This window comes from Ursus americanus, chromosome 36 (genome assembly GCF_024610735.1).
Source record: "Ursus americanus isolate L20-20 chromosome 36, mUrsAme1.1.p, whole genome shotgun sequence".
Taxonomy (NCBI): Eukaryota; Metazoa; Chordata; class Mammalia; order Carnivora; family Ursidae; genus Ursus; species Ursus americanus.
The window spans coordinates 13274115-13299318 of NC_142162.1; the positions used below are offsets into that span (position 1 = coordinate 13274115).

General features: G+C 36.9%; 1 protein-coding gene across 3 annotated transcripts in view; it reads right to left on the reverse strand.

Moving 5' to 3' along the window:
• Positions 1 to 221: 221 nt before the first annotated feature.
• The window catches only part of ADAM10 (ADAM metallopeptidase domain 10), a 133787-nt gene continuing 108804 nt past the window's right edge, over positions 222 to 25204 (reverse strand). For all 3 annotated transcript variants that reach the window (XM_045786677.2, XM_087859170.1, XM_045786763.2), the window contains exons 10-16: positions 23237 to 23420; positions 19646 to 19796; positions 18639 to 18822; positions 17598 to 17706; positions 16722 to 16942; positions 4472 to 4598; positions 222 to 2489 (exon numbers count right to left, since the gene is read on the reverse strand). In XM_045786677.2, coding sequence (XP_045642633.1) covers positions 2395 to 2489; positions 4472 to 4598; positions 16722 to 16942; positions 17598 to 17706; positions 18639 to 18822; positions 19646 to 19796; positions 23237 to 23420 — 1071 coding nt within the window. In that variant the 3' untranslated portion in view covers positions 222 to 2394. The remainder of the gene's footprint in view (positions 2490 to 4471; positions 4599 to 16721; positions 16943 to 17597; positions 17707 to 18638; positions 18823 to 19645; positions 19797 to 23236; positions 23421 to 25204) is intronic.

Consider the following 25204-nt stretch of genomic DNA (forward strand, 5'->3'; position numbering starts at 1 on the left):
TCGAGTATTCTTTTAAACGATCACTGTGTGTAGATACAGAGATAGCTGATCATACATTTTTTTCATGGACTCCTAATCTGGAATAAAACTATCCGTATGTGTGTGGAAAGAGTCAATCCTCTCTCCGCTTAATCATCTCTCCTTCAGTTAGGAAGGGAAAGGTGCCTGGCGGGAAGCTCCTTTTGCTAGTTCCCGAGTTCAAAGAGTATGGAACCTTCGAGTTGATTTCATCAAGTCTATTTATTAATGCATTTCAAGTTTCAAAAAACCTTACATCTTTGCACAATACTTTATTTTTTGCAATTTTTAGTAAAAATTTCCAAAGTGAACAAAAAGATACTGTATAAAACACAGTGGACATTAAACTGACAGCAGTATTAGGTCTCCTTTGTCTCGATCCTTTTCTTTTACCACATCTTGATTCGCAGTGGAAAGAGTTCAGTGCACGTATCTCTTGTCAGAAAACATTTAACTTAGACTCAAAATAAAATAGGGCATTGTGTACCTGCCAAAACCCTACCACAGGATAACATTACAAGCAAAAAATGTACATGTCCCAAAGTCTACCACACTCAAGAAGTTACTAAGAACTCTTGCAGAATAAAAGTCACTGTTTTAGAAATGCAAACCCACTTCCAACCTTTGCACAGTCCAAAAACAAAGGCATTTAAATGATTTAAAAGCAATTACATACATATCTACCTACTTGTTTAGAATTATTTATAGTCTATCTGGGTTTCATGTACAAAATTTGTCTCTAAATCATGTACAAAAAGCTGTATTTTGAAAAAAGTCACCACATACTGTACAAGTTTACAAGGAAGAGATCCCATTATTTTCTCTAGCATTTTTGGCCTTGCTGGCTTGCGTCACATTATGAGAATGATTGTGTAAACCTTATACTCTTAAGAAACAAAAAGGAAAAAAAAAGCCAAAACACAAATCTTTTCAACGTTCCCTAAATTTGCCTCCTATGTGAAGCCAGAAAAATCATAGCTGTTTACTTCTAATTTAAGTGATGTAGTTGGAAAACAGAAGCAATAAATATGTCACAAGCTTAAAACTTTGTTGTAATGCCCCCTTCCATTCCTGCATAGCAATAAGCCTGTTAATACATTAAATGCTTTTGCTTTCTTTCTTTAAAAAGCCAATTATTTACATCTGTTTAAAAAATAAATTTGGAATGGGACATTGTGCTGTTTCACCTTCACTGTTGTTAAAATATTTTAAGGAAAAAAATGTCAGAAGGCCTAGATTATCTACAATTTTAACTACTAGTTGAACAAATCACCCTTCTTTAGTGGTTACCAATGATCAGTGATAGTATGCTGAAAAAACTGTTCCAACATTTTGATAAAATAAAAGACACAGCTTTTCTTTTCCATATCAGAAAAAACCAAAAACATAATTAGCATACTTTAGATATATGGAAAACACAAATAACAGGCTACAAATAAAAAAAATCATTTCATTGACATAATTTCTACCAAAGCATGATTAAAATTTCACCTATCAATTCAAAACCGGAATTGAATTAGAAAGTTTAAAATAAGTAAGCAGAAGTCAGACGTTTACGTAAGAACGGACTCTGAAGTAGTATGCTGCGTACGTCCAGTCTGCACACTTAGCTGTGTTCTCAGCGTAGTCACTCCTGTGCTCTTAGCAGCCATTGGATGAAGACAAGATGAGTATCAGAACCAACTCCATCATTATAAAAAGGTAAATTGATTCTCACTTCAAAACTGCCTGTGTAAAGCATGACAGAATCCTGGACCACTGAATACCACCATTCTCTGTTATCCTGAGTATGTCAATTAAACAGTAAATTTTTCATTAAGAGCGGAAAAATTTTATAATACAAAGAAACATCCATATTGCAATTTCTGTTTACAATTGCACACAGAAGTACAGTGTACGTAAGAAATACATGTCTGCATATAACAAGGTATGTACATTGGCAAGTGATGTCTCCAATGTTGAGGTGGTCAAGCCTCCTAGCCTTGATTGGCAGTTGAAAAAAATATATATATATTTCAATTTGTGATAAAAGTTTTATCGAGAGCCAAGTTTGCCTGCAAGTGAGGAAAATGCAGCAACGAAGAACAGGGAACACGGGGCACATAATAATATTCTAAGACTTTGTGCCATTAGGTTAAAAATAGCTGTCCATAAGAAAATTGGGTTCCTTTTCCACCGCCCCCCACCCCCAAATTGGAATTTTCAGGCTTTAAAATTTAAGTAATTCCACCTGGTCTGAGGACATGATCTCTTGCCATTTTTTCTTCGACTGTTATTTGTGAGGGTTTAGTTTGGGGATGATGATTTAATAGGTGTCTCTTTGGAGTGAAGTTTTCCCATTGTAGGCACTAGGAAGAACCAAGGCAAAAGCTGCAGTTAACGTCTCATGTGTCCCATTTGATAACTCTCCCGGGGCCTCTGACGCTGGGGTTGCTGGATGGGCTGCGGAGGTCTCCTCCTCTTTAAAGTGCCTGCGGTCACAAACAAAAGTCAAACGCATTTACCACGCACTTGAATCTTAAAAACCAAAGCTGCCAATTCAGTAAGAAAGGTTCTAGATCAGCACTCTCCGACAGAAATACAAGCCGTAGATGTAATTTTAAATTTTCTGGTAGCCGTAATGAAAAAAGTCAAAAAGACAGGCAAAATAAAGTTAATAACTTTTTTATTTCACTTAATCCAATGTAGGCAAAATATTATCACTTCAAGGTATAATCAATACTAAAAAGTATTAATGAACTATTTCATTCTTTTTCATATACCAAGTCTTCCCAGTCTGGTATGTATTTTATATTTACGACACGTCTCAATGTAAACTAGCCACATTTCAAGTGCTCAACAGACACAACTATTAGATTAATATGAATTCTGAGGACAGAATCCATGAGGAATAAATTACAGTCTTTGAGCAAATGACTTAAACTCTCTATAACTCAGATGCCTAGTCTGTAAAACAGGGATAATAATGCAGTCTTGCTATATTATCTGTGAGGTTTATATGACAATTTATGTAAAAGTGCTTTTTGGGGGGCGCCTGGGTGGCACAGCGGTTACGCGTCTGCCTTCAGCTCAGGGTGTGATCCCGGCGTTCTGGGATCAAGCCCCACATCAGGCTCCAACGCTGGGAGCCTGCTTCTTCCTCTCCCACTCCCCCTGCTTGTGTTCCCTCTCTCGCTGGCTATCTCTCTGTTGAATAAATAAATAAAATCTTTAAAAAAAAAGTGCTTTTGGGGAGGGTTCAATGATAGCTAGCGTTTTTGTTTTTTTTTTAAGTTTTTAAAGCTGGAATTTGCTTAAAGTGAAATCAAGTAACAAAATTGTTATATTGCATGAGATCATAATTGGTAACATATCTAATAAGTGTGATGTGGCCCTTAGAAATCCCTAAGAAATTAATATAAGTTTTACAGTGCTAACACTGTTCATTTACAAAAAGCAAAGACATCAAAATCAAATTTCCTCTGATTCCCACACCAAGATGCTGTCCCAAGCATGACTACTGAGCTCTCCTGCCCCAAGATAGGTATATTCAGGGGAGCAGCTGAGAGAGAAATTTTAAGAAACCCCTAGTTTTAAACTACTTTGTGTAGGGTAGCAGACTTGGCCTGAGGCAAGAGGTTCATGAGAAGTCTGGGGGAGGCAGGAGAGGGACAGATGTCATTCAGCTCTCATTCTCCTCACCATCATTAGGGCACCCTGTCTGCACCACACCGAGAGTGAAGAGTTCTAGGGCAGGCGCTCTGAGGGCAGCACAGAAGCCACAAACAGCCTGGGGAAGGTGAGGGACAGACAGACGGGAACTAAATAACCTAGAGCAGTTGCTAACCCTTTTCTTCTCCAAATCCCTGGAGCTAATCTAAAGAAAGCTTCCTCCCAATGCTGTGTCTCCATCCGAGGCCAAGGATGGAGACCAAACCTCAGGTGTTGTTTTCAGAGATGGAGAGTAAAAGTATGGTTACTTGGCGACTGAAGCCTCTATCCTAAGCCCTTCCCACAGACTATCATCTCTATTTCCTCATAAACATCACCCCTAGGGAAAATGAATTTATGTGCCAGAAAATATTTCAAGAGCACAAACATTAGAAACAGAAGCATAGCTATTAGAATAGAAAATCCAATCATTTAGAAGTAGCCTATCATAATAAAAACAAAAAAAGGGAAGACTTAAGAATATGAAAAATTAGAAAAAAGAAAACAGGTATCAGGCAAAAATAAAATTGTCTAAGTCTAAATATTTTTAGTGACTCAAGACAGATTAGCATTAAATTGGCAGCCATTAGCTAGATTGGATTGATAAACATACTTAAAAATCAACTAAATCATTCATCCACTAATCTCATTCTCAAAGAGAAAGTACCATAAAATTTGTTACTAAAGACTCATTTATCATTCAGTTCTACCTGCTGAACAGTTCCGAGTTATAAAAATACATACCTTGCTCAAACTGTCTTACCTGGAAGAGGTTTAGGAGGAGGCAGCTTTGGGTTACTACTTGGAGTATGAACACTGCATATCTTAATAAACCCAGCCATTAGCATGATGAGGGCAATTCCCATAAGTAATACTGCCCACCAATAAACCTAGAAATAAACAGATTTGTCTACTGAAAGAACTGTAAAATATTTTAGAATATTTTATATTACATAAAATATACATATTACATTTTAATTTTTGAAGAACATTTGTTCTTTGGGAAGTGTACAGATACCATAGATGAGATTAATTTCTTCAAATATCAGAAGTATAAAGGGGGAAAAAAATCGCCCATAATTTCATACCCTATATGAAACCACTCAATCTTACTTTGCTTTCAGTCTCTTTTCTAGATACAGCTATGTTGGTCATACACACAGATAAACTCACATGCAAAACTAGGGTCCACCCTGCATAAAGTTTATATTGTATTTTCCAATGTTATTAAGTATTTTCTGGTTTGAATATTTCCCTTCTTTTTTTGCCTATTACTCTTATAAACTTTGCCTGCTCGCTTTTGCCTATTACTCTTATAAACTATGTCTGTTTGCTTTTACATTCTCTAGTGACTTAGAGGGTATATTACTTGCTTCAAATTTTACTTCTAGGGGCGCCTCGGTGGCTCAATTGGTTGAGTATCTGCCTTCAGCATGGGTCATGATCCCAGGGTCCTGGGATTGAGCCCAACATCGGGGGTCCCTGCTCAGTGGGGAGTCCGCTTCTCGCACTCCCTCTGCTGTGCGCTCTCCCTCTCTGTCAAAATAAATAAATAAAATCTTTAAATAAATTCTACTAGATAAATTTTTTAAATAATCTTGAACCTATATATTTTTTCTAATCAAAATTAATACTGAAATTCTATCTTTTTTGAGCCCCTCCCTTTTCCTGTTACTCTATTTCATTTGGAATTTAAGCCCCAGACTACAGTTATGAAATTATTTTTATATGACACATATCTTAGTTCTTATGTTTTACATATTATCATTTTATATATGATGATATATAAAGTATTATATATTTATATCATAATATCCATTATATATATTCATTTAAAGGTTAGTCTTTTTTTAATATGAAAAATGGAAGGATATACATATTCTACAAGCAAAGTTTACCCAGCCTAAGAAGGAACTAAAAATTTCACTTCTAACTTAAATCCTATTAAACAAATCAATGAGCCAAACAAAAAAACTTCAAAAATTACTGGTATAATCTTGTTTATGGAAAAATTACAGTTTCTATTCTTAAATTCTAAGTCTCTTTTGCAATTCAAAATATTTAAATTTTAAGGTAATAATTAGTACTAATAAACATCGTACAAAATACAAAATTATTTTTTATTATTATAACTTTTATTAAAAGGTTATTTTATAACCTTCACATTGGCATAACACAGACTGATATAATATATATTAGTTATTGCATTATTGCCCAAGAAACTTCCATTTAAGATTTTTAATGATAAGGGGTCTTATAACAATAGCCTACTACTTCTATCCTGCTTTCTTTACCAGCAGTGACAACGTAACTATAACAATAAAAACTAAACGAAAAATACATGTTGTGGAAAATATCCCAAGCCACTTTTTTCATGTGCGCATAAAGCCTTTCATATACATATATATTTTTAAGTTTTATTTAAACTTTATTAAACTTTATTTAATTTAAACTTTATTTAAATTTTATTTAATTTAAACTTGATTTCATTTAAACTGTTTTATTTTAAAAGAATCTCAAACTTATAGAAAAGCTGCTAGTACAAAGAACTTATTAAAATCTGGAACTGAGAGTAGCTGCATAATGCCCTGTTACCACTAAACATTTTAGCATATAGATTCTACAACATAAGGGGTTTTCTAGATAACCACAACACAATCATCAAAGTCAGTAAATGAGCACTGATAAATTGCTACCATTTAATCCTCAGACCCCAATCAAGTTTTGCCATTTGTCCCAATACCATCCAATCAGAATTACGCGGTGCATTTAGGGGCTGTGTTTCTTCAGTCTCCTACAACCTGGAGAAGTTCCACAGTCCTTCCTTGGTTTATATAACCTTGAAAACTTTTGGAGATTACAGGCCAGTTACTTAGTACTGGAATGTCCCTCAATTTGGGTTTCTTGAATGTGACCCTATGAGCAGACTCCAGTCATACACCTTTAGTAAGAAGACCACAGAAGTGATAGTGGCATTGTTCTCACTGCATCCTATCAGGTGACACACGTTTTTGATCTCGTTACTAATGTGTTAACTTGATTGCTTGATTAAGGTGTTATCTGTCAAACGTCACCATAAGGATACTCCTCTTTTTTGCAGTCAATGAGTATGTAGATATCCCATTCTTCATCAAACTTTCAATTTGTTCATTTCATTCATTATTATTCCCTCATGGTTTCCTATTTTATTCAATGGGTTATAATCTGCTACTATTGTAGTGTGTCTTTTGAACAGTTTTTGAACACTTTACTTTCTGGCACAATTAGTTCTAGGCTTATCTTGTTCTTTCCCTGCCCCAGCCCTGGAATCAGCCATTTCTCCAAGGAGCCCTGGTTCCCTTTAGAAATGCCCTTCATATGTAGACATCCTCCTCAGGACTCTTGTACTCTGATAGTTGCCCCTCCACCCTGCTTGGGCTTTAACCACCTCATATTGGTCTTCTTCCCCATTCTAAACCCTCCCTGCTCTGCTCAGGCTCTAACACCCCGCTCTGTGCCATGACAGCTCCCCCCACCTGGCATGGATGCCTACCTTACTTGGCCTCATCTAATGGCTTTAGAAATATACTGTTCAGGAAGGGAGAAGGTAAGATATAATGCAATTCAGCCTTATTGCTAAAAGATTTGATTTTTCAAAAGAAGCTAACAAATCTCAATCTTTATGTGAAATCTATTTTTAAATGCTGGCACCTCACTCAAAATTTCTAAAAACAATACATAGACCATATAAGACATGTTTACAGAGCTGAATCTCACTTGGAAACCACAAGTTTACAATCTACTTTTCGGAGGCCACTTCTTGTATCCTACTGAGGATTGCCAGAGAATCTTTTAAAATTTTCTTTTGTTTTCTATAGAAAATAATTTTCAGAGCACTGTTCTCCTAGGGAGTCTTTAGGATATTTCCTTTCCCTTGTTACATAAATTTTCCATAGCCTATATGCACAGCTTCTGTCCTGTTCCTAGCATCCAGAGGCCTTTTAAATATGGCACGTGATGAAGTAGGACCTTCCTCTCCCTCCACTGTCTGCATTTCTGACACTAATACAATACATAAAGAACTAAAAATCACCAGTTTGTACTACTACAAGTGTTGTCCTGCTCTATACCAGTGGTTCTCCTTAGCTGCACATTAGAATCACCTAGAAAGCTTTTAAAACTCAAGATACCCAGACCAAATCCTAGACCCACATGGGGTGGTGGAGGGACTATGACATCAGTAATTTTACTAAAACTGCCCAGATTATTCCATTATGCAGCCAAGACTGAGAACCACTGTTCTCAAACTTTTTCTATAAAGGGCCAAACAACAAACATTTTAGGCTTGTCTCTGTCAAACTACTCATTTCTGCCATTCTAGAACAAAAGCCACCATGGATAACATGCAAACAAATGAGTGTGGCTGTATTTTTTTCCCCCCAAAAAATATTATTCACAAAAACTGGGAGCAGACTGGATCTGACCCATGGGCCGTGGTCTCTCAACCCCTGTCCTATACCCACATACAGGACATTAGTTTGGAGCCTATACCTAAATGGATACCATCCAACACTAACCCTTCAATTCTAAGTCTCTATCCTAACTATCTGCCTGAGAATTTGGGGGGAAGCTGAGAATATATGATGACTGGCTGTAGAAAGACAGAGTCCTATGAGTGGGAAAATAGCTCAAATAGTTAGCACTCACATGGTAAAGGGACGGTTCCTATCACTGAGTAGATCTAAGAATTATCTGATATGCTTATTAAAACACAGATTCTCAGGCCACAACCCTACAAATTCCAATTCAGCTGTTCTGGTGGAGGACCCAAGAAACTGCATCTTAAACAAGCACACCGATGATGAGGATGTAGATGAGTGCTTCTTACTCAGTGTAGACATGCTGGCACTGTGGTACGCAACCACTCAGGTACACAGGAAATTTAGCATCCCTGGCCCTCAGCCGTCAAATGCCACTAGAGTTCTTCGGTTACTTTGATAACTACAGTACATACATTCCCAAATCCCCTCTGGGGAGGAAGTATCACCTCCAATGTGATCCAATCCATAAGCACAAAGAATCAATGGTTTTCCTACTTTCAGGCTGATGCGCTAGCTACGGGAGATGCACATCTATTCCTTAAGTCCATTATATTCTCTAACACATTTCCTTCCTTCTAATCTTCCCTGCTCAAAACCATCTTCCACATGGTCATCAGTGTTACAGCTACCTAAAGATGGAACTGGTATACACACACACACACACACACACACACACACACACACACATATATATATATATATATATAAGGGGGGGGTGCCTGGGTGGCACAGTCGTTTGAGCAATCAACTCTTGGTTTCAGCTCAGGTCGTGATCTGGGGGTCATGAGATGGAGCCCTGTGTCGGACTCAACACTCAGCATGGGGTCTGCTGGGGATTCTCTCTCCCTCTCCTTCTTGCCCCTCCTGCTTGTATTAAGATAAATAAATAGATTTTAAAAATATATATACATGTGCGCATGTGTGTGTGTCTGTGTGTGTACATATGTATATCTATGGGCGCTAGTTGGTTGGGCATCCAACTCTTGATTTCAACTTAGGTCATGATCTTGGGGTCGTGAGATCAAGCCCCATGTTGGGCTCTGTGCTGGGTGTGGAGCCTGCTTAAGATTCTCTCTCTCCCTCTTTCTCTGCCCCTCCCTACCCACTCATGCTCTCTTTCTCTCTAAAATATAGATAAATAAATAGGTACATTCTTGCAATGGTATAGACAGTTTCTGAAGAATATACCAAAAAAATCATCTTGAGAAGACTGGTCTTCAGGGGAAAAAGGTGGCTTATTTTTGAATGCATTACTTTGTCAATTAAAAAAAGGATAATCACACTTTCAAAAGGAAAAAAGTAAAAACAACTTTTCTATTTAAAAAAATTCATATGTATGTCACTTTTTAGATGCTCCCTATTCATAAAACATCCATCTGTATGCTCTATTTCTACTAGGCCTTAAGAATTTGGTTTTGGTATCACCTCCTTAAAGAGGTATTCCCTAAATAGGTCTTCCCTATTTTCTATGAAAACACCAGGCAGAAATGAAACCATGTTTCTCTGCGCTTGTCTTCTCTAATCCCAAATGGACAAGCTCCCTGAATTTATATCCTACAAACTCAGTACCTGTCCCACAACAAAGTACCTGTTGGACTAGTTATTACAGGTAAGTCACTACTCCAAATATCGACTTTTGTAAACACTTCTATTTTTTTTAAAGATTTTATTTATTTATTTGACAGAGAGAGAGACAGCCAGCGAGAGAGGGAACACAAGCAGGGGGAGTGAGAGAGGAAGAAGCAGGCTCCCAGCGGAGGAGCCTGATGTGGGGCTCGATCCCAGAACGCCGGGATCACGCCCTGAGCTGAAGGCAGACACTTAACGACTGAGCCACCCAGGCGCCCCTGTAAACACTTCTAAACAGCTCATTTGTTATCTCTAGATGGCCCACACATAGAAATAATGTGAAAACGCTCTCAAAATAGAGACAGGATGTAAAAAATGGTGGTTTTGATATCTCTGATACTAGTTTTTTGGTACCTAAAAAGTCTTAAATACAGATGCAAGAGAGAAAGGCTAGATTTAGTAATGGTTATAGCTGTAGAAAACAAAAGTCAAAAGTTGAGGGTCCAGTTGAGATCAATAAACATTTACTTAAATATGGCACCCAGGTCCTTAAGAACTTCCAGTTCCTTTTAGTGGTATTCTTGGACTTCCTCCGAATTTTTCCAGGTAACTGCGTATCTCAAAAGCCCACAGCTTGAGATGTTTTAGTGACAATGACAGGAGCTCTTCAGAGTTTAGTGTGTGGGAAAATGAAACATCACAGTGGTAAGAAGACAGCAAGAAAAACTAAACAAAACAATGGTGTATTTGAGAGTGTAGTAAATATGGCTGTCTTTGGTAGAGGGTATTTTTTAATGTTTCCTTTAAAAGAGAATTATCGTAGAATTGGTTAAATGTGAAATTGCTTCTTTTCTCTTTTATACATACTATAAAATCAGAGGAAAGACTACCAAACCAGGAAAGACTAACAAACGAAAAATATGTGTTTCATCTGTAAAGAAAAGATCACAATTTGTCCATCTGCTAGAATATGAAAGAAAGGAGAGCCATCATTTACTCAACAAACATTTAATGAGTGTAAATTATGCGCCAACTCTTTCCTTTCACAGATACAAGGGTGTTAAGTGAAACTTAAGAGACAAAGAGAAGATAACCAAAAGGTTAAAAACAGAGCTTTGCAGTTACCAAGCACTAAATCAAGTCTGAGAAAATAATTCTGCGTAGCAAACAGACAGATGTTACTCAACAGTCATTTACATGGCCAAAAGAACACAAAGTAGAAAAAAAGTAAAAATTATAAATTAAAAGGTCAAAATTTACCAGTCTAATTTATTATGTACTAATTACAATAGTTTATTTAATAATCTAAATAAACAAAAGGGACCTATAGGATTATAAAATGATAAAACAGGTATCACCCAAATGAAAACTGTGAAGGGAAAGGAGCAACACATACATTCAAGTCTCTCCAGACATAAGACAGTCTTTACTGTATTTAAACATCTCCACGGGGCGCCTGGGTAGCCCCGTCAGTTGAGCATCTGACTCCTGATCTCAGCTCAGGTCACGATCTCGGGGTCCTGGGATAGAGCCCTGTGGCAGGCCCTGCACTCAGTGCACAGTCTGCTTCTCTGCCTCTCTCCTCTCTTGTGCGTGAGCAGGAGCACAAGCTCGTGCACGCTCTCTCTCTAATAAATAAAATCTTTAAAAAAAAATTCTCCAGAAAAACTCAACCATATAATCGTTTCAGTGAACGTTTCAGTGTTTGACAACTCACTCTCAGCAAATGCACTCTAGACTTCCTGAGGCTCACAAAGCCTTTTTGGGCCCACAGCTCCTTGTGGTGATGCTGGTTTTGCCATCCTGCAGGGGCAGAAAGGTTCCCTCTGTCTTTCAGAATATACTGTTGTCTAGACTTTGACTAAATGTTCTTCCATCCTGCAACACCCCCACGTGCCACCCCTCACACCAATCTGCCAAGCAGAAAGCAACTGGCTACTAATCTCTTAGTTACTTTAAGCGCAGACTGGGTAAGTAGGATAAAATACCACTGAAACCTGAAGATATTATAGCTTCAAAGTTAAGATAATACGCACAATTTTTATTCTTTTCCATAGAAATTATGACATTTAAGAAATCTGCTTCATTCATCTATCAAATATATACTGAATCCTTACCATATGCTAAGTCCTGTGACAATATTGCATCTTCGTTATTCAAGTTTCACAAGTGACAGCTATGTGGCCTATTCTACTGGCCAACGCACGTCCACACCCACCCTCCATTTTAATATGTGAGGATGACGGAGTAGAAAATCTCTGTCATAATCCTTTTAAAAAGGAGTCATTAAACTGCAGAAACTAAAAAATGGTTCCCAAACTTTAGCATGCACAATCACCTACTGACTCAGTGGTTCCAGGGTGAGGGCCGATACTTTGCATTTCTATCACGTTCCCAGACGACACTGATGCTGCTGGTCAGGGGACAACACTTGGAGATTCAAGGCTCTAGATTAGGGGTTGGCAAACATTTCCTCTAAAAGGCCAGATAAATATTTTAGATTTTGGGGCTGTATAGTCTCTGTTGCAATACTCAAAGTACAAAAGCCTCCGCAGACAATATGCAAATGGACAGGTGTGGCCATATTCCAAAAAATCATTATTTATGGACACTGAAATCTGAATTTCATATAATCTTCAGAAGAATATTATTTCAATAATATCATTTGATTTTTTTCAACTACTTAAAAATGTGAAACCATTCTTAGCTTGTGAGCCATACAAAAACAGACAGTGGGCTAGATTTGGCTCATAAGCCATTTTGCCGACCCCTGGTTCTAGATGAATGGTTGGTTTTCAGTCCTGGCTCCCCACCAGAAATAGCTGAGGCGCTTTTAAAAGACCCAGATACTTAAGCGCCACCCCATGAGATTCTGAATTAATTAGTCTAAGCCCTAATTAATGAACAACCAGGAATAAGAATTACTGATCTTAACCAATGTCCCCCCCAAGTGACGTCTAAGGATATTTAGGGTTTAATAAGCTTTACATGAATAAAGGCTTCTGGGGTCAGGTAAGTTTGGAAAACGAAATTTAAGGATTTTTTACTGCAGGACTTCCCACAATATTTTCGTAAGTACCTAAGAGGGGACTACAGTATGCAATGTTTTCCAGACTCATTTGACCACCAAACCCATGGATCTAGTATTCTATGAAGCACTCAGGAAACACTGGCTTCAATCTTTCATAAAGAATAACAGATACTTAGGTTCATAAAGTTACAACAAAATGTGAGAGAAGAAATTAATTTAAAAATGAGATATACAATTGATTCTTATCAAAATAATAAAAAAGAAAATTCCTGATAAATCTAAATAAATTAAAAAGAAAAAAGTCACAAAATAACAGGAAATTATTTTTAAAAAGATGGAGAGGGGTGCCTGGGTGCCTCAGTTGGTTAAGCGTCCAGCTCTTGATTTTGGCTCAGGTCATGATCTCAGGGTCATGAGATCGAGCACCTCCCATCCCCTGCACTGGGCTCAGTACTGGGTGTGGAATCTGCTTGAGATCCTTTCTCTCCCTCTGCCCTTCCCCCACCCATGCTTTGTCTCCTTCTCAAATACATAAATAAATCTTAAAAAGATGGAGAAATACAACGAAAAATTTGAAAAAAAAATCAGAGTCAAAGATGGTTTTCTACAATGTCAAAACTAATACAAAAGATGTAGAAAACGTGAACACATCAATCAATAACCATGGAAGAAAGTGAAAAAGAATTACCAATGCCCTCAACCCTGTTTTTTTTTTTTTTTTTTTTTTTAAAAAAAAAAGGAGATAAGGATGCAGGGTCTCAACAGATTTCTTGGTAATCGCTCTCAAACTTTTTAAGGACTAGATGACTCCTTGATAACTCCAAAGGACGCTTATCATTATCTCCTTGCCAGACACACTGTAAGCACTCAGCAAATACACCAAACATATTTTTAAAAAATACATCCAAAATACTATCAAAAACAACTTTTCCCAGAAAAAAAGGTAAAAGTTTTCTCACATCATTTCCATGATACCAGCAGCAGTCAGTACACCTCATGCCCTGAAAAGTATTAAACTGTTCAGGTTCTTACTCTATGCTGTCTGAGGAGAAAAGGTGCCAGGTATGCTACAGAAAGGAGACAAAAACCACTGGCCCCACTGGCAAGGAAAGCCAGTGAAACTTACCCTCCTTCTCCCTTTCACAGCGTCTTATACCACAACACCCTAATAACCTAGCTTATTAACTACAAGGACACTTTCCTGACATGATGAAAAACCAAAGCATGAAGTATTCATGTAACAAAATAAACTCTGCTATGCAAGTGAACTCTGCACAGAACACAAATGAGACAAATAGGTTCTAAGACACCGGATCTTTGTTATCTGTTTGGCCTAGGAATGCCCACAACTGCAGCAACAGGCTAGTGGTATTCTCCAAGCATTACGGGCCATGCCATCTGAAAGAGTGGCATGTGAAAGTCAACAGTGATATAAAATGAAAGCATTCTATACTCACTTAAGGCAAACTTGTATAAACCTAAAAGTGCCTGATTAATCAGTTTCAGAACACAAGAAAAGACTTCATATTGTTAATTCACTGTAAGAAGTATTTCACTAAATCCTCAAATCTAAATATGAAAAAAGGTTTTAAAAATACTTTTAGGGACATCTGGACGGCTCAGTCAGTTAAGCATCCGACTCTTGATCTCAGCTCAGGTCCTGATCTCAGGGTCGTGAGTTCAAGCCCTGTGTTGGGCTCCATGCCAGGCATGGAGGCTACTTAAAAAGAAAAAAAAAAAATACTGGAAAAAAAGTAACACTTAAAAAAAATCATTTTCATTAAATATTTTAAAACTAGGAATGAATGAGCTTTTGATATGCTAAATAAAAGGAATCAAAATTAAAGATAATGGAGAAAAGTAAACAAATACTATTTTTAGATATGATTCGCTACCTAGAAAACCTAAAATATCTGGTACAACATATACTCAGTAGAACATAAATCTGAGATCTCCATTATCAGATTACTTTTTTAAATACATTGTCCTCTATAGTTGACAAGTATACCAGATCTCAACTTACTCTTATTAGAGATAATCGGTGGGGGGAGGGGGGGGAATAACTGGATCTCAATTGAAAAGAGGGAAGTAAAGGGCCAAGAAAGGCAAGCTACTTGAAGTCATAGAACAAATGCCACAGGATGATATGAATCGTTGCATAATTCCCAAGCCTATACTCTTTCCATTCTGCCACAGTGCCAAAGGCACCTTTAGCTTAATGGATATTTTTTTGAGCACCTATTATGCACCAAGCATAGGAGTACGAAAATGACTAACATACCATGTTTTAAGGATATCTAAGTTAAGTCAATTGACCCATTTTTTGGTTTAAAACCCTAGGTCTCCTGGGGCACTTGGCTGGTTCAGTAGGTAGAACATGCAACTCTTGATTCAGGGTCATGAATTCAAGCCCCATGTTGGACATAGAGCTTAATTTAAAAAAAAAAAAAAAAAAAGGAAAGTATTCTCCAAAAATAAATAAATCAATCCTAGGCCTCCGAAATCCAGGTTCAATGATCCTTCTACCTAATAAACATTATATAATCTAAAAACCATCTATTCTAACATGCAAAGTATTATTCTTCCTATGTATAATAAATGCCATTTTTAAAAAGATTTATTTATTTATTTGAGAGAGTGTGTGCCTGTGTGCGCACGTACACACACACACACACACACACACACACACACAAACGCATGCATGTGCAAAGTGGGGGGGGAGGGAGAAGGACAGAAGCAGACTCCCTGCTGAGTGCAGAGCCCACTTGGGGCTCACTCTCACTTCCCTGAGATCATGACCTGAGTTGAAATCAAGAGTTGGAGGCTCAACCGACTGAGCCACCCAGGCACCCCAATAAACACCATTTTAATACCAGAGATAATTCCAAAGTTTTTATTACAAATGTTATTACAAGAGTATCAAAAAGGATGACAACCCACAGACGACTTTTTTTGTGCCTTTAAGGCATCCTCTGTCCTGTACGCACACAAAAAATGTAAGAAACAATTTGGGGATGGGGGGAGCGAGGAGGAGCTGAGTTCTAAGTCAATTTCCAAAGCAAACTCATTCAGTTCAGATATAGCACATGCTCAAATACATCACTTGCAAATTTCCTACTGATATTTTAATGTAATCACTTAGAAACATGAATATTTAAGTGACTTCAGATAGTCATTCTCAGCAATCTTTTAAGAAAATTTCAGGTAATTCGACATCTGTACAGCCTGGAGAAATGTGGGCTTAAAAATAATGGAGTTCGGTGGATTTATGCTGGATGAACATCCATAGTCATTAACAAATCTGCAAAAGACTCTGTATCGGATCTTAACTGTTCAACATTTTTGATCACTGACAAGATAAAGACCAAGAAATTATATTGAAACAGCAGAAAAAACCTTCAGAAAATCACCGATTTCTCTTTATGTCTCCTGTTCAGCAAAGTAGAAGCTGCAGCTGGCTATCTGTCATATTGAGACAAGGGAGAAATATAAAAAGCAAGCAAGGCCTTCCAAAACAACTTGAGGAAAATGCCCTAATAATATGGACCAAAGGAGGAAGTAACCCATTCAGGAGAAGGACCAGGGAGCGGAGTAAAAAGAAGGACTCCCCTATCATCTACCAACTAATCTATGAACAATATACGTGTGGAGATTCTGACCACTTTAAAAGAAAATAATACACAGGGATCATTGAACTTTAAAAATCATTCTTCTGATAAAGTTAATTCCAGTACAAACAGAAGTGATTTTCTTATAACATTAGTGACCGCTGGCCAGATAAAATTACCAAAAAACCATGTTAAGGTTTCTTTATAAATGAAAACTATACTTACCACAATCCATTCAGCAATGTTTTCATAGAGCTCTGGACTAAAAATTGCTTTTTTAAGCCTAGCCAGAGGACCATCAGCATCTACTAATCTGCACCGCATAAAGACATCACAGTAGCCTCTAAAATCATTGCAAGGGGATCCAGGTTGCAAGGTGATGGTTCGACCAACGAAGTGCATGTTCCACCGCGAAGATCCTGTACTGGCACAAGTTGATGGATCCACTGGAAAAGAAGTGCCAAATATAAATTGAAGATCAGATTTCCTACCAGGAAATCTTGCATTAGTTAGGCTGGATAACACCATTGGTAATTTGCCTTAAACATACAATATTAAACAAACAGCCAGCAACTCTTGACTTAGTATCTACAATGGCTAACAGTGTTTATATTAATTATATTAATTATTGCCATAAAGCTGGCAGGTTTTTGTCTAGCTTATCATTTTTAAAACATTGTAGGGATCATAATACTAGAAACACAATGCTATGCTACATTTAAAATTTTCCAAAGATGATCAGTATTGGTGGAAATTATCCATCTAAACTGGGTATCAAAGTTTAATGCTTAAAACTTAGGAGAAAAATGGATGCCTGGCTGGCTCAGTTGATACAGCATATGACTCTTGATGTTGGGGTCGTGAGTTCAAGTCCCACGTTGGGGGTAGAGTTTACTCAAAAAAAAGAAAAAAGAAAAATTTAGGAGTGTCTGGCTGGCTCAGTCAGAGAAGCATGCAACCCCTGATCTCAGGGTTGTGAGTTCAAGCCCCACACTGGGTATAGAGATTACTAAAAATAATAACAATAATAAACTTTAAAAAAATTTAGGAGAAAAATTAGGTTTTAAAACAGATGTTATATTCTTGTTTTAAAAGCCTTACTCTTCTTCATACAGCAGACATGGCATAATTCCTTGTCATCTTTGCCATCTGAACTGGCGCAGGTACACTCCTCCAGGCCATACTTCTCACAGATAGAACCTGCACATTGCTGGAAGAAAAATAAAAGACCAGCGATTGTCTCTATACAGTCAAACCTACTGTTCACAGTAACAGACAGATATACACCGCTCCTGCTAAAACAATTAAGTAGAAATACAAGTGGAAAAAAAAGCATAGATTAATATCAGAAATGGATCATATAGGGGCGCCTGGGTGGCACAGCGGTTAAGCGTCTGCCTTTGGCTCAGGGCGTGATCCCGGCGTTCTGGGATCGAGCCCCACATCAGGCTCCTCTGCTATGAGCCTGCTTCTTCCTCTCCCACTCCCCCTGCTTGTGTTCCCTCTCTCACTGGCTGTCTCTATCTCTGTCGAATAAATAAATAAAATCTTTAAAAAAAAAAAAAAAAGAAATGGATCATATAAACACACCTGAAAAAGAGTTAAGTGCAATTAAGGCAGCAAATCTTTTAAAGAAATGGCAACTTTAAAAAATCTAAACGAAACAGAAACAGAGAAAGAGATCAGATGAGTATCAATTTTACATTGGTTTTTATGGCTCCGTTATAAGAAGAGAAAAATGAAATTTCCTCATGTAAAGTGAGTATTTAGCCAAGAAAGCTTTAAAGGCTTCACATTTAGATAAAATGACCAGAAGAGTTCTTTTATGTAGGCTGTTAAAATACCAATTTATAAAACTCAAAAGCCATGCAAAGTCATATGCCTAGCTATACAACTATTTTTCTCTAGAGACTATCAAAACACGCAGTGGAAAGATGAAAGGTAAGTCAGTAACTAATCGAATGCCACCAGGCACTTATGCCACATGACACCTTCATGGCTTTATGGGGAAACAGACAGGGATATTATTAAAACAGGGACCAGGATCAATTATTGGAACTCTGCAGCTTTAAGAATAAACAATTATTCTGAAAAAGCAGGTTTTCTAAAACTAAATAAAAAGCTTATAAATCAAATGCTTACCCCATTAATGCACACTTGTGTATGCCTATTACAGTCTGTAAAGTTTGGTTTAGGATCAGAGGCTGGGCAGAGAGCTGTGATGCCATTACATATTCCTTCTTTTGCACAGTCTGAATCATCCCGACACTTCTCGGTTTTTGATTTGAATGTACACTGTGCTGTACAACAGGGACCTTGACTTGGGCTAGAATAAACAGTAAAGTGATTAAAGAAAATCACTAGTATATTTCCTATATACATAGATATGGTCCTAATTTTTCAATCATGAATCTCATCTTTTAAATGGTAAGTATGTTACTGGCATAAAACTTCAAATTTTGGACCAAGAGGCTACTAAATTTCAACATTCTATAAATGTAAAAAAGTGATTGTCTTGTTTTTATAATCAAGGCATACTATACTCAACATTCTTATTCTACCTGCCTTTAGTGAAAGGCTATCATAGAAAATAGATTTAATATTGGGGGAGCTATCAGTGTGTTTCACGGTTACATCATACATTAGTCAATTCATCAATTTTTCTCACATTTGTATGCTAAAATCAAACTAGGATATACAGACCAACCATTTTAAAAGTAGTGCACAAGCAATATTCTATTGCTTATATCTACCACTACCAAAGTAATTTTGACAAGTGAAATAATCATATGACACTAAGTTACAAGAGTCAATGAAATCTGTATTACCTAAATATTTAAAGTTAAGATTCTAAAAATACGGACGATAGTCACATCTTTAAGTTAGGAACTAAACAGTATGTATTTTACTGAGCACCCTTGCCTGTCTTTTTTTTACACTCACCACACAAGTTACAATTACAAGTAGCTCAATCTGGCAAGCACACTGAGTGCACTCATCAATGCTACTCCAGAAAAAGATGTAAGGCAACAGCAAATAAAGACAGAGTTTCCAAACCCCATGCATCTCTTAACGTCAATTTTCAATGGGTCATAACTGCCCTCGGCTGCCCAGTGGCAGCGTGAGCACCCCCGAGACAGGCAGGGTACCTGCACTGCTTCCCAGGCTTCAGCTTGCACTTCTTCCCCTCTGGCTGGTTCGCATCGTAGCAGCACTCATCTTTACACTGGTCACTATAGCCACAGTCGCACTCTTCACCTTGCTCCACCATCCCATTTCCACAAATAGGTTGGCCAGATTCTGAGGAAAATCAATAAAACAAAGTAAGCATTATCTGTACACATGAATTTGATTTAAAATTAACAAACTGTGGAACCTCATAACAAAGGGAGAAAGGATAATTTGATGAATACAAAAAGCAGAGCTAGGAATCTCGAAATCAGAAGACCTAAATTCAATTCTAACAGTGGCTCAGTCACTAACTAGCAATGTGGCCTTGGGCAAGTCACTTCCCTTTTGGGGGGGGCCTCAGTTTCTTAATCTGTACAGTGAAGAGATTTGACATTACGGTCCCCTTTAAGGTCCCTTCTGGAAGTGGTAACATTCTATTTAGGCCACACTGAGCTTTATTGAACAATGACTGCACTTTACATTACGCAAATACAAATTAAGTTAGTGCTTCATCAACCAGAAAAAAATTAAATCTTCTGTATTAACAGAAAATTTAAAACATTCATAGAAGTAGCAGAAGTACAATGAACTCCCATGTACCAATCGCTTAGCTTTAACAACTATCAACAATATGCTATAAAAAATTCCACCTAACATATTCATTTATTCTTGTAAATAAAAATGAATCTAAGAGATAGGAGTTTTTTTTCTTTTTTAAATCTAACCATAATAGCATTACCATATCTAACAAAATTAACAATATGCTTAATAGCATCTAATAGCCAATCCATGTTCAATTTCCTCAACTGACTTTTTACAATTGATTTATTAGAACCAAGTTCCACCTAAGGATCCTCAACTCCATGGCTGCTTTTGGTTGATATGTGTTCTTTTAATATATAAGAGACTCCCTTCTCTCTTTTTATTTTTACACTATTTATTTGTTAAAGAAATTGGGTCATTTTGTCTTACAGAATTTCCCACATTATGTTTAGCTGATTGTATCCTAGTCAATAAATAATTTTTTAATGTACGTTAATCGGCTCTGTACAGTGGAAAACGTGCTGTTTAAACGCAAAAAATACAATAGATACATACCTCATTATAGTTTAAGAAACAAATTTCCTTACCATAATACCTACACAGCAATACGCTCATTTTTAAAAGACAACTTCAATCAGAAAGTTCACTGTGAAAATCCAATTTATGTAGCACTTCTACATAAGATGTTTTAGAAAACCTACCAGTGATAATAACAACAGGAATAACAAAAACGATACCATCAATATAATTGGGATCTGCCCTTTTAAAAGAAATAGAAGGCCTTAAAGAAAAAGCTAATCAATATAAGTAAAAATTAAAATTTGGGCCTGATCAAAATTCAATTTTTATTCTGGGACAAATTCTGTGAAGAGGATAAAATGAAAAGTTACAGAATGGAAGAAAAATATGTGCAGATCAATATCTGACAAATGACTAGTATATAGGCTATATAAAGACGTCTCAAAACTCAACAGAAAAAAAAAAATCCAATGAGAAATGGCCAAGAAACATGGACATTTTACCAAAGAAGATATACAGATGGCAAATAAAGTGCATGAAAAGATGAACATCTTTAGTCATCAGAAAAATACAAATTAAAACCACAACAAATATCACTATACAGCTATCAGAATGGATAAAATAAAAACAATAAAAACACCAAAAGGTGGCAAGGATGCAGAGAAATTAGATCACTTATGCACTGCTGATGGGAATCTAAAATAATACAGCCACTCCAGGAAACACTTGGACAGTTCTGTATAAATAAGAGCAAACAATTACTATATGATCCATCAACTGGATTTGGAGGAATTTATCCCAGAGAAATGAAAACTTATGTTCGCATAAAAAACCTGTATACAAATGTTTATAGCTGCTTTATTCGTAATAGCCAGAAACTCAGAATAGCCCAGGCAGCCTTGAACAGGTGAATGAACTTTCTAAATATAAAGCTAGTCTTTCTAGAATAGTTTGGACTCAGCTATGCCTTGTGTTGGGTTCACGTGTTCCAGCTGTGTTCCCTTGCAGCCTGTGCTACAACTGTCAACAAACTGTGGTACATACACACCATGGAATACTACTCAGCAATAAAACAAACTCCTGATACAGGCGACAATCTGAATGAATCTTCAGGGAATTATGCTGAGTGAAAAAAGCCAATCTCAAAGGTTCCATGTTGTATGATTCCATTTATATAACATTTCAGAGTGACATTATATAACATTTTAGAAATGGAGAATGGTTTAGTAGGGCATCGATGAGTGGAGAGCAGGAAGGAGGTAGATGTGTTTGCCCTCAAGTAATTTATAATCTTATGAAGTAGACAGGGACCCAAACAAACATGAAACAACATAGACTATTTAGAACATATTAAATGCCGCAAGGACGGCATAACAGATGAATGGATAAACAAAATGTGGTATTATCCTTACAACGGACTATTATTCAGCCATAAAAAGAATGGCATTCTGTACACGCTACAATTTGAATGAATCTTGAAAGTTTTATGCTAAGTGAAATAAGTCAGACATGGAAGGCCAGATACTGTATGATCCCATCTGTATGAGGTACCTAGAATAGGCAAATTCATAGAGACAAAAAATACATTAGAGGTTACGAAGTAGGGAGAGAGGGAAACCAGAGTTACTGCTTAATGATCACAGAATCTCTATCTGGAGACATGAAAAAGTTTGGAAATGGGTGGTGGTGATGGTTGTACATCGCTACAAATATACTTAATATGCCACTGAATTTTAACTTAAAAGTAGCTTAGATACAAATTTTGTATATTTTTATTTTTATTTATTTTTATTTATATTATACATATTTTTCTTTAGCATAAGGCAAAAAAGAATTTCACAGCAGCTTTATTCATATTAGCTAAAACCCGAAGAGCCCAGGTGTTCATCAATAGGAGAGTGGATGAGCAAAGTGTGATATATTCATACAATGCAGTATTAACTACTCAGCAATAAAAGAGAACACTAATGATGAATCTCAAAATATGCTGAGTGAAAGCAGCCCTCCACAAAAGAATGTAAACCATATGATTCCACTTATATGAAGTAAAACAAGCAAAATTTCTCCACAGTGAAATAAATCAGAATAATCGTTGCCTCTGAGAATGTGTTGGGGGCAGAAACTGACTGCAAAAGGAAATGAAAGAACTTTCTGGGGTGACAGAAATATTCCGTATTTTGACAGGTGCTTAGGTTATACAGGTAAATCCATTTGTCAAAGCTCATTAAATGTTGGATTTACTGTGCAACATTTCACTTAGTGAAAAAAAAAAAAGAACCACAAACAATATCGAACTTCAATTATATGGGCTAAAGTGTTTAAGGGTGAAGCATACTGATGTCTGCAATCCACTTTGAATCACAACAAAAAAACATGGAATTGAGGGATGGATAAGTGGTAAAGTAAATACACCAAAGTTTTAATAGTTATAAAATAGAGGTGATGGGTGCATAAGTGTTTCAAGTTTTCTGAATGTTTGAAAATATATGTTGGGGAAACATACATACCAACAAAACAGTTGTTTCTCTTCTTCTCAAGAACTTGGCTTATATTTCTAATACTACAGAGTGAGAATTTATTGTTGTTAAGTTTGTCCCCAGATGTTGCTCTTGCATACATGATGTAATTGCCATTTTCTTTCTGTCCTAAATTCTTAGATTCTCCTGGAGTGCACTCTGTTCCAGAATCATGCTGCCAAACAGAATATAGAGTTACATAAACAGGAAGTAAAATAAGGTTTTCAGGTCATCTGATTAAATGTAATTTTCTCACCAGAAGAACATTGGAAGCTTGTGGACTCTCCTCTAAAAAAGATCCTACAATTGATTTAGACTGTGAGAAGGAAAACAATTTGCTCTTTTAGGAGCCACTGTCTTAGAAGGGGAGGAAAAATGAGTGAAGGTCTAGCCACACAATGTACAGCTCTGTAAAGACGGAGTAGAATGGAGGATAAACCACCATAAAGTCTATCAAAAATAAGGTCGCCATGCACTCCTATGTTTATTGCAGCATTATTTTCAAAAGCCAAATTATGGAAACAGGCCAGGTGCCTCCTGACAGATGAAGGGATAAGGAAGATGCAGTACATATATACAATGGAATATGATTTAGCTATAAAAAATGAAATCTTACCATTTGCAACAACATGGATTGAGCTAGAGAGAATAATACTAAGTGAAATAAATCAGTCAGATAAAGGCAAATACCACATAATTTCACTCATATGTGGAATTTAAGAAACAAAACAAATGAACAAAGGAAAAAGAGAGTCAAACCAAGAAACAGACTCTTAACTATAAGAACAGACTGACGGTTACCAGAGAGGAGGTGGGTAGGGCGATGGGTGAAATAGGTGACGGGGGTTAAGGAGTGCACTTATCACGATGAGCACTGAGTCAGGTACAGAATTGTTCAATCACTATATTGTATACCTGAAAATAATATAACACTGCATGCTAACTACACTGGAATTAAAACTAAAAACTTAATAAAATGAAAAAAAATAAGCTCACCTAACTTTTAAAACTAGTAAGAGGAATATAAACTACTTAAAATGACTAAATATTCTTTAACATACATGCTAAATTACTATGACTAGTTCAGAGAAGACAGGTGGGGAAACACAGGAAACAAAAGAGAATGGCATGAAGCTAAGTACATACAAGATAGGCGTCTAAGAGAGCTGACTTATTAACTAGTACATAAGAAAGATAAGTAAAGGCTATTTTTAAAGATACTATGTATTTATTTGAGAGAGAGAGAGAGGGAGAGGGAGAGAGAATCTGAAGCAGACTCCACACTGAGCACAGAGCCTGACACAGGGCTCGATCCCATAACTGTAAGATCATGACCTGAGCCAAAACCAAGAGTCATTTGAGCCACCCAGGTACCCCAGTAAATGCTATTTTTAAATGACAATTAAGAAAAGCCAAGTAGTAAAACTAAAACACTGCTTTACAAGAGTAAAACAACAGACATACATGTATATGTACACAGAGTTTATGGTGTTGGCAAATGTTACTGAAGCATCAGATACATACTGAAAAGTACCAAGTACCAATCTATAGTTTCGTAAGATTTCTCAAAGCAAATATACTTATGTGACCAGCACTGAGATCAACTAACGGAATACCACCACATCATAGCAGCATCCCCACCTTCCCTCCTACCCCAGGAGATACGCATTAAAAAACAAACCAGGGGCACCTGGGTGGCTCAGTTGGTTAGGTGGCTGCTTTCAGCTCAGGTCATGATCCCAGGATCCCTGCTCAGCGGGGAGCCTGCTTCCCCCTCTCCCACTCCCCCCTGCTTGTGATCCCACATGCTCTCTCTCTCTAATAAATGAATAAAATCTTAGGGAAAAAACAAACAAACAACCTCACAATGCTCCTGAAACAACAATTCAGAACTTGCCAGCAAGGGTGAAAATATTTGGGTCCTAAAGTAAAAGTTCTATTTAATTAAAGTGTTATTTG